General features: G+C 49.5%; 1 protein-coding gene across 5 annotated transcripts in view; it reads left to right on the top strand.

The window, feature by feature from the left end:
* Window positions 1–11698, top strand: part of FANCA (FA complementation group A) — a 57966-nt gene that overhangs the window by 44778 nt on the left and 1490 nt on the right. Inside the window, exons 30-42 of one of the 5 annotated variants that reach the window (XR_006775440.2) lie at window positions 251–379; window positions 3507–3591; window positions 4996–5162; window positions 5703–5808; window positions 6776–6835; window positions 6989–7093; window positions 7823–7935; window positions 8753–8891; window positions 9877–9951; window positions 10252–10354; window positions 10822–10897; window positions 11128–11288; window positions 11403–11495. Coding sequence is in view for 3 of the 5 variants with exons in the window: in XM_045772812.2 (XP_045628768.1) it covers window positions 251–379; window positions 3507–3591; window positions 4996–5162; window positions 5703–5808; window positions 6776–6835; window positions 6989–7093; window positions 7823–7935; window positions 8753–8891; window positions 9877–9951; window positions 10252–10354; window positions 10822–10897; window positions 11128–11284; window positions 11403–11495 (1408 nt within the window). In the remaining 2 variants the exon portion in view is untranslated. Of the gene's footprint in view, window positions 1–250; window positions 380–3506; window positions 3592–4995; window positions 5163–5702; window positions 5809–6775; window positions 6836–6988; window positions 7094–7822; window positions 7936–8752; window positions 8892–9876; window positions 9952–10225; window positions 10395–10821; window positions 10898–11127; window positions 11289–11402; window positions 11496–11698 lie in introns of those variants that run through there. The other 4 variants (XM_045772812.2, XM_045772813.2, XR_006775441.2 and 1 more) reach the window with 4 other exon arrangements.

Below are 11698 nucleotides of genomic sequence, written 5' to 3' on the forward strand. Positions count from 1 at the left end.
GGACCTTTCCTATGAGCACCTGCAGGGCCTGGTCCAGATCTGGACACCTTTGCTGGCAGACCCTGGGATAATGACCCAGGGGGATGGCCCCTGAGGGGGTTCTGATTGTGGTAGAGGGCCTTCCTGTAGCCCCAGTCCCTCAGAGCTAAACCCCTGCCCTTGTGCCCCTGGCTGTGGGCCCACTTTGCGGCCACAGGAAGCACTGGTTGGCAGCCTTTCTCAGCACAGACCTTGATATTTGCTCCTGCAGGTGGGACTTCCACCAGTGGGCGATCCACGAGCACTTCCTCCCCAAGCCCTCTGCCGCAGGGGGCTGTGACGGGGAGCTGCAGACAGCGTGCACAGTTCTTGTCGACGTGCTGATAGACTTCTGCCAAAGGTTAGCAATGCTGATGCCAAAAGCATCATGACGTTTAATTGTGGTGGTCCTAAGAATGTGTTTTGGTTTCTCTCCGTCTAGTCTGTGTTATACAGTTGAACATAGCCTGATAGCAAGTCTGAGTCTATTCTATGTACAGGTAAGTTTTCAGAATCTGTTTTCTTTGTCTGGATTTGCCAGTGGCAATGACTTGTCTTTCTGCTTTGTCACCCGGCACCTGGGTCACTAAGTATAAAGGGTAGAACAAGTAGGCTAGCAGGTGGCAAGCACCGCAGGTGCCTGAAACACGAACGGGGGCTGGCTGCCATGGCGGCAGAGTTCCCTGTAGCGTGCAGGCTGCGTTGGGTTTGCGTTCCTGCTGAGCTGGTCTGTATTGGTCTTTGTCCTCATGACTGTTGTGTCAAGATGGTGAGTAAAACCAATTCCATTTCCCACATTTTAGGTGACGTATATTAAATCATAGAAAACGAATCTTGTTACCCTCCAAGAAACACAGTCCATGCAAATGGTTACTGAAGACACGAGGAAGGACAGGTGCCTTTATGTTTCCCACTGCCCCTCTTTTCTCCACCGGGATCTGTAAACACATCTCCTAGTTAGCAAAACTCTCACAAGTCATGTTACGTTGCAATACAACTAACAGCACTGGAATTTTTCCTACCAGTGCTTAGTGGCTGGGAGCCGCACCTTCAGTACCAGGCAACCGAAGTTGGGGCCAGTCCTCTTGTCCTTCATTTTTCTCTTGGGAGGGAGAAACGAGAATGTGTGCACAGAGTGAAATCAGTGAGTGTGCATTCCTTCCATGCCCCCCTCACCATGGAATCTTTGTGTCTATGCATGTGTCAGTCCTAGACATTTCATATAAATGGAATCACACAAGCACATGGTCCTTTGTGTCTGGCTCACTCAGGATAATGTTTTCAAGGTTAGTCTCCATTACAGCATGTATTTGAACTTCATTTCTTAAAAATCACTAAATAGTATTCCATTGAAAGATGGACCACATTTTATTTATTCATTAGTTGATAGACATTTGCGTGAACTTACTGATTTTGAATAATTCTGCTACAAACTCTTGTGTACAGACTTTTCTGTGGTCTTGTGTTTTCATTTTTCTTGGGCATAGCCCTACGCATGGGATTGCTGTGTCATATCTTCTTTTCTTTCAATTGGCTTTTTTTTAAATTAACATATAATGTATTATTTGTTTCAGGGGTACAGGTCTGTGATTCATCAGTCTGCTGTATCATATCTTAACTTTTTTTTAGGAACTACCAAACTGTTTTTCCAAAACTGTACCATTTTACATTCCCACCAGCAGTATCAGAGGGTTCCAGTTTCTCCACATTGTCACGAACATAGTTATTGTTATCTTTTGATAATACCCATTCTAATGGATATGCAGTGGTATATTTTCATTATGGCTTTGATTTGTTTTTCTCTGGTGGCTAATGATGGTGAGCAGCTTTTCATTTACTTGTTGACAATTTGTGTATCTTTGAGAAATGTCACATCCTTTGCCCATTTTAAAATTGGGTTGTTTTACTGAGTTTTAAAAGTTCTTTATTCTGGATACCACATCCTTATCACATATGAGATGAAGATATTTTCTCCCATTCTAGGAGTCATCTTTTCACTCCTTTGATGCATAGAAGTGTTAATTTTTGATGAAGTCCAGTTTATTTTTAGTTTTAGCCCTTAATTTAGGTCTTTTATCCATTTGATTTAATTTTTATGGAATAAGTTAAGGATCCACCTTTACTCTTTTGCATGTGGACACCCTGTTGTCCCCACACGTTTTGTTGAAGACACTGTCCTTCCCCATTAAATGGTCTTGGCACTGTTGCCGAAAATCAGTTAATCATACCTGTGAAGGTTTATTTCTGTACTCTTTATTCACTTTGGTGTATATATCTGTTCTTTTTTTTTTTTTTTTTTTAAGATTTGTGGTGTATACATCTATTCTTATGCCAATATCACACAATTTTGATTACTGCAGATTTGTAGGGAGTTTTAAATCGGGAAACGTGGATCACCCAACTCCCCGCCCCCAATATTGTTTCGGGGATTCTGTGTCCTTTGCAATTCTATCTGAATTTCAGGATCAGTTTGCCAGTTTCAACATAACCAACTGGGATTCTGATAGGGATTGCATTGTATCTGTAGATAATTATGGCTAATTATTTCCATTTTAATGACACAGATTCTTCCTATCCATGAATATGGGATGTCTTTCTATTTATTTAGGTCCTCTATAATCTTTTCAGTAATGTTTTATAGTTTTCATTGTACAAGTCTTATACCTCCCTGGCTAAATTTATCCTTAGGTATTCTAACACCATTGTAAATGGAATTCTTGTCTTAATTCCATTATTGGATGATTCATGGGTATAGAGAAATACAGCTGATTTTTGTATATTGATTGCATGTCCTGCAACTTTGTAAAATTATTTTCTTTAATAGTTTTTTATTGTGGATTCTTTAAAATTTTCTGTATACAAGGTCATGTCATCTGTGAATAGAGATGGTTTAATTTTTTCCTTTCCAATCTGGATGCCTTTTATTTCTTTTTCTGGCTGAACTGTCCCAGCTAGAACTTCCAGTGGTATTGAATGGAAGCAGTGAAAGAGGAGAACTTTGTCTTATTTCTGATTTTAGGAGGAAAGCTTTAATCATTAAGTATGATGTGAACTGTGGGTTTTTCATAGATGGCCTTTATCAGCTTGAGGAAGTTCCTTTCTACTCCTAGTTTGTTGAGTGTTTTTATTATGAAAGGGTACTGAATTTTGTGTAATGTTTTATCTGTGTCTGAGATGTTCACATGGGTTTTGTTTATTCTATTGATATGTATATTCTATTGGTATGTTGATTTTAGAGTGTTGAACCAACCTTGCATTCTTAGAATAAATCCTACTTGGATATGGTATGTAACTGTTTAGATGTGACTAGGTTGGGGTTGCTAATATTTTGTTGTAGGTTTGTTGTTTGTTAATGACTGTGGGTGTCATGTGGTCCCCTGGGACCTCCTGGCTCTGTGATCACATACCACTCTGGAGGCAGGAGGAGAAGTAGGAACACCTGTACATCAGGAGATACTTAGGAGGCTTTTATTGTGTTTTTGTTTCAGTTTGAGGAGTTACAACTGTTCAAAGAATTCCGATTTGGTTCTTGGTAGCTGTACAGGAAATCGGGATATTTTTTTCAGATTGCAGGTGAGTTAGAAGCTGTAAAATTCAGCGTGTTTCACTGCATTTGTGTCATCTATTAAGATATTTATTATGAAAGTCTTAATGCAGCCCAGCAGAACGAAAACTAACATCACACACGTAATGGACCACGCCCACAGTGACAGTGTGCACACTTCGCCAGTGAATATCCCAAAAATACAGAAATGAAAGCTGTGGTGCCAGACCATCTCCAGGCTTAGGAACATTTAACATCTGAAAGTAGAGGAAACTGAGAAGATACCAACTTTGGTAGTAAAAGGGTTGCTGTCCACCACTTGCTGCTTTTGAGCTCATGACTGCTCCATTTGGATGTGAGGCTCTGAGAAATGACACAGATAACCCTCCACTTGGCAAAGGAGGGTGAGGGACGACTGCTGTTTCACAGGGTCACCTGGCACCTCCATGGGCTAGTGGATTTTCACCAAAGCAGTTGCACTTAGGAGGGTGTGGAAATGGGGCGCTCCTTTCGAAGTAAAAAGTGCAGTTCCCAGTCAGAGTGCCTGTTTGCTTCAGGTCTTGTCGGGGCGATAAAAGTCGGACCCTGAGAGTAGGCTCCGGGGTCCCCAGTGCCAACCACGGCCCCCTCTGGTGTCCGTGTCCGCAATGTGCACTGAGACTCTGTACCTGTGGGAGTACACATGTGGCTCCGTGTGGACAGGAGTGTGTGTGGATTTCACACTTCCTGGTGGTGGTTCTGCTGCAGCTCTTCGAGCATTTGAATTGAGAAACTATGGGAAGAGACTGAAACCACGGAGGGGGTGGCCTGGGACACTGGGTGACTGACCCACAAATTGCATAAAACATCCCATAAAAAGGGATCCCAGCCCTCCAACCCCCTCATCTTGACCTTTCGTCCTCCACATCCGTCCTACCTGGCTGTGGTAGGAAGAGTGAGTGGGGGGGCGGACAGAGTGGGTCATGGGGCTGGGGTCACATGTGGCAGGGATCCTGCTACGACGTGGGTGCTTGGCTTGTTCTGTCTGCACACGTGTGTGCTTTCAGTTAGTGGGCATTTTATTGAGCGCCTGCTGTGTACACGCCTTACGCCTGCAGTTCACCCTCGGGTTATGTGCATGCAGCACCTGTACGTGTATAGTAGAGCGAATGATAAACAGTGAAGTGTTAGCCGTGGGGGAATCTGGTAAAGGTGCTCACTGTACTGTTCTTATTCTGTTTTTGCAATTGTCAGTGATTTCCAAGTAAAAAACCTTGTCCCACTCATTCCTAGCTCCTCTTGGGAGACCTCTCTCCCAAGCCCACCCAGCCCCGTTTCAGAGTCCCGACTGCGGCTGACAGTAAGCCCTGAGAACGTTCTGCCTTCCCATTTGGGGACAATCACCTGGAACCAGCGATAAAAGCATGTGAACGCTTTGGTCTTGTTTTTTCCAGGAGATGGCTGCTGACCTGGAACAGGGCCCAGCAGCATCCCAGAGTCGCTCTCCCTCTCGGGGGCACTTCCTTTTCACAGTGTTCCGCAGACGCCTCCAGGCTCTGGCAAGCGGGTGGGATGTGGCCGCCCACCTGCAGAGACAGCGGGAGCTACTTGTGTACAAATGGTAACACGCCATATAGAAAGTCTGTTTTTACATTGAGTTTTCTTTTCCGTTGGTCATTTGTTTCTGTCCCCGATTCCCAGCCTGCAACAGCATCTTCTCTTTGGGGTTCCGATGGAGAGAGCAGGGTCTGAAGCTTTGGATTAAAGCCTTCCCCTTCAGACCCAGGAGCTGCTCTGTTGAAAGATGTAACTGAAAGAATGCATGTCAGAATAAGGGAAGCCATGTGTGCTTACAGATACTCACTGTAGCGTATGTATGAGCTTGAAATCATGTAGTCCCCCAGTTCTCAGCAACGGCTTCGTTAGAATGCAGTGCACCTTTTTACTTGGCTGTTGTGCCACGTAAAAATGGCTCTTGGGGTTAAGACACTGTGAATGCTGGCAGTGGGCCCAGCAGGGCACAGGTGCTCAGCACACAGCCCCAGTTGGGGACTGGTTCCCAGAGCGAGTAGGGAGGGTCATTACCGATCTGAGTCTGAGCTCTCAAGGAGTGAAGTCATTAGGGTGTGCCAACACCACTGATGCAGCTCTTCCTTGCAAGGATCCTCCTCCGTCTTCCCCCATCTGTTCTCGTCGGCAGCCCCCAGGCCAAGCAGCCAGCCGCCCCTGACTGCACGGAGTTCTTCCACTTGGTCAACTCTGAGCTGGTAGGTGTGGGCAAACAACCTCGGGATGCTGGGACTGGGATGATCTATCCCTGAGGGCTGGTTCTTGGATTCGGGAGTTCGTCTGTGGTCACTCTGAGCCAACTGATTCAGTGTACGTGCAGACCATGTGGGATTGCTGAGGGAAAGAATGGGGTACTGCTCCGGCTGTGGCTCCCTTCCTCAGTCCCTTTCTACAGCTTTCCTCCATGTTCAGCCATCAAGATCCATAATGTCTTACAAACGAAGCGTCTCTGTTTCTTTCCAGTTTTGACGTTTTAGGCACACAAAAGCCGGTGGTGCTGAGGGGACTGCCATTCCCACCAGTTGGCCCTGCTTCCTTCTGTTGTACACACTGTCCAGTGTCAGATGCTCCGTGCTCTTACCCAGAAAGACCACAGCCCGTATGCATCCAGTCAGGGGCAGTGAGGTCACCAGGAATAAGCACATTCTACACACTTTAGAACAGCTTCTACTCCTGAAGATGTTTTTCCAGTTTTTAAAAATGCACAAATACAACTAGAGATTGAACTAAGGTTCCATTCAGTGACACAGAGCTTTAAAAGGTGGCTCAGAAAGCAGGGGAGATGAGACTAGGTGTTCCTTAGTCTTAGCAAAGGCTGCTTTCCTTAAAGTTCTCAGGAAGGCCTGGGCCAGCAGAACAAAGAACCCAGAGGTGGGGAGGCAAGTTGCCATCCCAGCAACAGGGCCATCAGGGAGTGCCGCGCTTGTCTCCTGGCCTGTGTTGGGGCCGAAGTGGGCAGGCTGGGGGCTCTGGCTGCACAGAGGAGCCATGTGGATAGGCAGTGAGACACCGAGCTTCTGGGCCAGCCATGTGGGTGGACATGAAGCCGGACCTCCATGGTCAGCAGTGGTGCAGTGAGCACAGCTAAACCCTGTCGGCACACGCTTCCCGTCCCCAGCCCCTGCCCCGTTGGTCCCTTTCTCACTGGCCTATGCTCTTTTGCAGAGAAACTTCTGCTCCTATGGAAGTGCCCTGACCTACGACATCACCGTCCACTTCTTCCGGGTAATTAATTCTGTTGCCCTCTGCACTCTCAAATCGCCTGCTTAGACCACTTGGGCTGGATCCTCATAGCCAGTGGTGCTTTAAAGCCATGTGCCTTTTAGGCTCAGGGTATGCATGCAAACCACTGAACTTCTGGCATGTTCTCTCCTGCAGGGGCTCCTCAATGCCTGTTCACAAAGCAGCAACCCCTCCCTGACAGCAGACCTGATCCTGACCGTGTGCCAGACTGAGTGCCCCCTAGTCCTGACCTCTGCTCTGGTAGGTACAGCTGCCTTCTCAGGGTGCGCCCAGGGCAGTATCCTGGCTGTCATTCAGGAGAAAATGCACGAGGAAATAGGGGGTCAACCGAACCCATCAGAAGGTAGGATGACAGGCTTCCCTGCCCACGCACGCCTGCTGGGAAACCATGTGTGTCTGGGTGTTGCTACACTCTGGTTCTGCCTTGGCGAAGGTTAACCTAATTGCCTGAGCTCCCCGACTTGGGCTCCGCCTGTTGTCTTGACACCCATCTCGGGACGTGAGAAGAGAGGCGGCCCAGTCCCTGTCGGGCTGGCCCTCACCTGGGTGTGGGGCTCCTGGGAGGGCGCTCGCTGGCTTCCTGGGGAGTCCTGACAACACGCAGCTCTCCGAGGAGCCGTGGGACTTGAGCTGCCACGCCCCCTGAGCAGTTTGGCTTTATACGTAGTCTGCAGCTCACGGGGGTGGAACTTAGTGCAAAAGTTATCGCGTGTGTAAAACACCAGCTCTCGGTGGGGGCATCCGTGTCCTCTACAGACGAGGACGAGAAAGCTCACGGAACTGCCTCGAACCACTCCTTGAAGGCGGGAGGCGTTGGGGGAACGTAAGCCGTGCTGCCGCTGTCAGCCAGTGCACGCACATCCTCGGTGGTCACTCGAGAGTTCCACATCCCTTGGCTATAGGGACTGAAGAGGGGTCCAAGTATAGCCTCCCCTGATCGGCTTCCTGGTGATCTTTCTCTCATGGAAGTTGTGGTGGCCACGCCTGGAGCCTGAACTTCGCAGTCGGTGGACGAGATGCTTCCAGGGCCCGCTGCCCCAAGAGCTGCAGAGGCTGTGGGAGGCCCAGCAGTTTGGCAGGAGGTGCGTGGACCGAGGGGAGGAAACACAGATGTTCTAGGACCTGCTCTAGGTTACCTCCATGAATAGCTTGGGATTCTAGATAGAGGCCTTAGGGCAGGCTGGGCAGGGCCCACGTGCAAGGGAAGGAACAGACCCGACCTAGCAGGTCCCTGCCCAGCTTTCTGCCCCACCTGCCTCTCTTCTCCCGGGCCCACATCATGCAGATGTGTGTGCAAGGCAGGTCCTGGCCTGCCCAGCTGGATGTCTCTAGCATGTGCTCGTTTGGGGGAGTGTTGTGGTCCCATCCGGCCTCCCTTTATCCCTGTCCGCTGCTGCAGTGTCCAAAGTGCTTGAAATCCCAGAAAACAAGGAACACCAAATTTCTACATTGTATTCCACTAATTTTTGGCCCCATTTTTAACCTGTTGGGGCACCTTTCTGAGCGCCACGCTGCAGTCCCAGCAGGGACTGAGGAGGACTGGTCCCAAGAAGTCAAGGGTCTGAGTGGTGGGCTCCAGGTGAGTGTCACGTGTCCCACAACCTCCTGGCAAAGCTCAGGCAGTCAGGACCAGGTGTCCTGGTCAGGCCCTACCCCCCCTCCTCATATCCATGGCACGGAAGCATGTTAGGGAAACCGGAGACTGGACCCTAAACTGGGAAGGAGGCTAACACGGGGCTCTAGGTCCCTATGCTAAGCCAGGGGTGGTTAGGGACCTAGACCTTGTTTCTCGGGACTCTGAAGCCCCTCGCTGCCCCACCTGAAGGTGTTCAGAGCTGGCGGTTTTCCACCAGCATGTGGTTGTGAGGCTCCTGTGGTGACACACGTCTCGTCTCCTAGCTGCCTCTCTCCGGACTCGACGTCCCCCCCACCTGGCCCGGCCTGGGTCTCTGCTGCGGCACTACACTTTGCAATCCAGCAAGCTGGGAAGAACAGCATCAAGAGTCAGCTAGAGAAGCTGGACTGCCAAAGAGAGGAGGCAAGGAATGAAATTCTTTTACTTCTTTCTTTTCAAGCAAGTTTGTTTTTAATCAGTGTTCCGATCAGCTGTGTTTCTCAGGGTTCGCCTAATGAACTGTGCTTTTCCAAGGACAGACAGGAAGTGTGACATTCTTCTGACTTTATTAGGAAGTAAAATTTACCAGGTTTATAGATTTAGTAATGTTTGACTCACGTTTACTGGTAGAGAGAATACCTTATGTGTTTCACTTCTGATTTTGCTGAGCTTGTTTTCATCCTCCGCAAACAGGGCAGGGCTGTCACCAGCTGCCCCGTGCCACAGCCTTGGTTCCCTCCTCTCTCCTCCAGCCACACCATTTCCACACGGGAAATCAACCTGTCAGCTCAGGACATCTGGGCCTGGCTGAGGTTTTTGTAATTTTATGTAAAAAAAAAACAAAAAACAAAAAAACCCACAAAAAACCCACAAGGGAGATTCTTTTGTTTTTGTTGACAGTGATTTCAGTGGCTCCAAGCCTCCTAGGCCTGTGTGTGCTGAGGGGAGGTGTCCAGAGAGACCCCAGCCAGCCTGGGAGCACTCCAGGGGGCTGGGAAGAGGTGGACCCCTGCCTTGGGTCAGGAGGGGACCTGCAGGGATTTTACAAACCTCCTTCTAGACAAGGAACTCAGGGGTGGGGCTGGGCTGGGGGTGGCTCAGTGCACTGGTGAGTGGTACTGGCAGCTAGCACATATGGACACCCTCAGCCACAGCACAGTTCTTTCCTGCGGTCACTTTTCCAAGCTGTGTTTAAAGGCACGTATAAAAGGACAGTCTAAGAATTTATTCTCAAATCATCTCTTTAAAATTTTCCTTCCTGAGAAGATCCACTTAGAGAAAAGATTTATGCCCTCTGCCTATAAATGTTTGGTCAAAGAACAGTGCCTGCATTCCTTACTTTGCATTACTTTTTGAGGGTACAGCCCGGGTGGTTTTAAGGTTCTAAGGGTATCGGATTTATTTGCAGCTGCTGCTTGTCCTGTTTTTCTTTTCTTTAATGGGCCTGCTTTCATCATATCTTACCCCACACTCAAGACATCAGGTAAGGTGACCCTAAACCCCCAGACCTCCTGAGTAGGGCCCCTGGGAGGAGGGCCCTGGAACCTTTGTATTGAAGGGCTCCTCAGGAGTCTTGTGCTTGAAATGAGAACCCCTAGGCCCTGGTCCTCTCCTTTGAGGTCTCATTTCACAACTTGGGCACAGGGGTCCCTGACCTGTTCCTCCTACAGTCACCATTCAAGACTCAACAGAATGAGCAAAGGCTCACTTTTGGGCTGGAGGTCACCCCTCTCTCCACTGTGTGCCTGTCTGTGCAGTCAGCCTCCCTCTTCTCGGGCCACAGGCTGTTGACTCCCTGAAGGCTTTGGACATTTGTGCTGAGGTCCTGGGGTGTTTGGAGAAGAGGAAGATACCCTGGCTGGTGCTCTTTCAGCTGACAGAGACAGGTGAGGTAGCCACTGAAGACTTGGGAACAGGGGACGGCCTGTGTCTGTCCTAGTTACCAGCCATCTACTGGGAACACAGGGGACCCAGCAGAGGCAGGCTGCAATCCCCACTTTTTACTGAGTCCTTCTTCAGCAATAATTTTTGAATGGTTAAGTATGAACCCTTGGCCCTTAATTTACTAATTCATTTTTGGAAGTCTATCTTCTTGCTAAGTATATAAACGACATTTTAGGGTAAATGCAGTACAAACTTAACAACAAAAGAGCTGAGTGGAGTACTGGGGGTCCCAGGGTGCCACTGGGCCATCACGGCGGGGGTGCGGGAGGTCTACCGCCTAGGCTCTGCCCTCTAGCATGAGGACACCACCACCCCTCCCAGCCAGACCCCTGAGGTCTCCTGAACATCCTGATCTTGGGGTGGGGAGGCAGCCACCGAGCTAAGCCCGCCCACCCCCCTTTGGTTGCAGAGGGTGGCCTGGGACATGTCCTCCTCCGCCTGGCCCCAGATCCATACGTCAGGCTGCTGCCATTTGCCTTCTACAGGTAACCTCACCTGCTGCTCTAGTCAGGGTCGCAGTGCCCTCTCAGTGAAGGACTTCCCACCGGGGGCTGTGTGTGGTCAGAGGAGGGCTTGTCACCCCTACCCCAGTCCTGTATCAGTACCACAGTGGGTCTCCTTCCAAACGGGAATGATACCTGTAGCTTCATTCCGCAGATGAGTCGCAGCTCTGTGCTGCCACTCACCTCTGTACGATCTTCTTTCTCACCTCCAGCCTTCTCTCCTACTTTGATGAAGACGCCCTCATGAGGGAAGATGCCTTCCTGCGCGTTGCTGTCGACATGTACCTAAAGCTGATCTGTCTCTTCGTGGCTGGGGAGACAAGTGCAGTCTCGGCTCTAGCCAGCAGGAGCCAGGAGCTCCAGGGCCAGGCAGGTGACACAGCTCATACCCGTGCAGCCAGCTCTCCTGGCACAGTGAGCAGGTGGGGGCATCGCGACCCCTCACAGTATACACCCTGACGTGTGGCTCTGCCTGTCCTCTCTCTAGGGTGACCCCGTAGGCTTGATAACAAAAGCTCGTCATTTTCTGCTGCAATCAATACCTAGGTGCCCAAAAAAGAGCTTCTCGAACATGGCAGAGGTAATGCTCAGATGCTTGCTCTGGTGTGTGCGGTTAAGTCCCGGTCATTGTTAAAGTTGCAACACCTCAGGTAAAAGGAGAATCTGGTGTCCAACACTTGCAGTGTGGCCCCTTACCTGCTGGGCTGTGGTCACCAGCTTCCCTGTCCCCAGGCCCTGGTGTCTGGGGCTGCACTGGGCTGAGGCACAGTTGTTTTCTTGCAG

The sequence above is a fragment of the Ursus americanus genome, chromosome 21, assembly GCF_024610735.1.
Source record: "Ursus americanus isolate L20-20 chromosome 21, mUrsAme1.1.p, whole genome shotgun sequence".
NCBI classification, from domain to species: Eukaryota; Metazoa; Chordata; class Mammalia; order Carnivora; family Ursidae; genus Ursus; species Ursus americanus.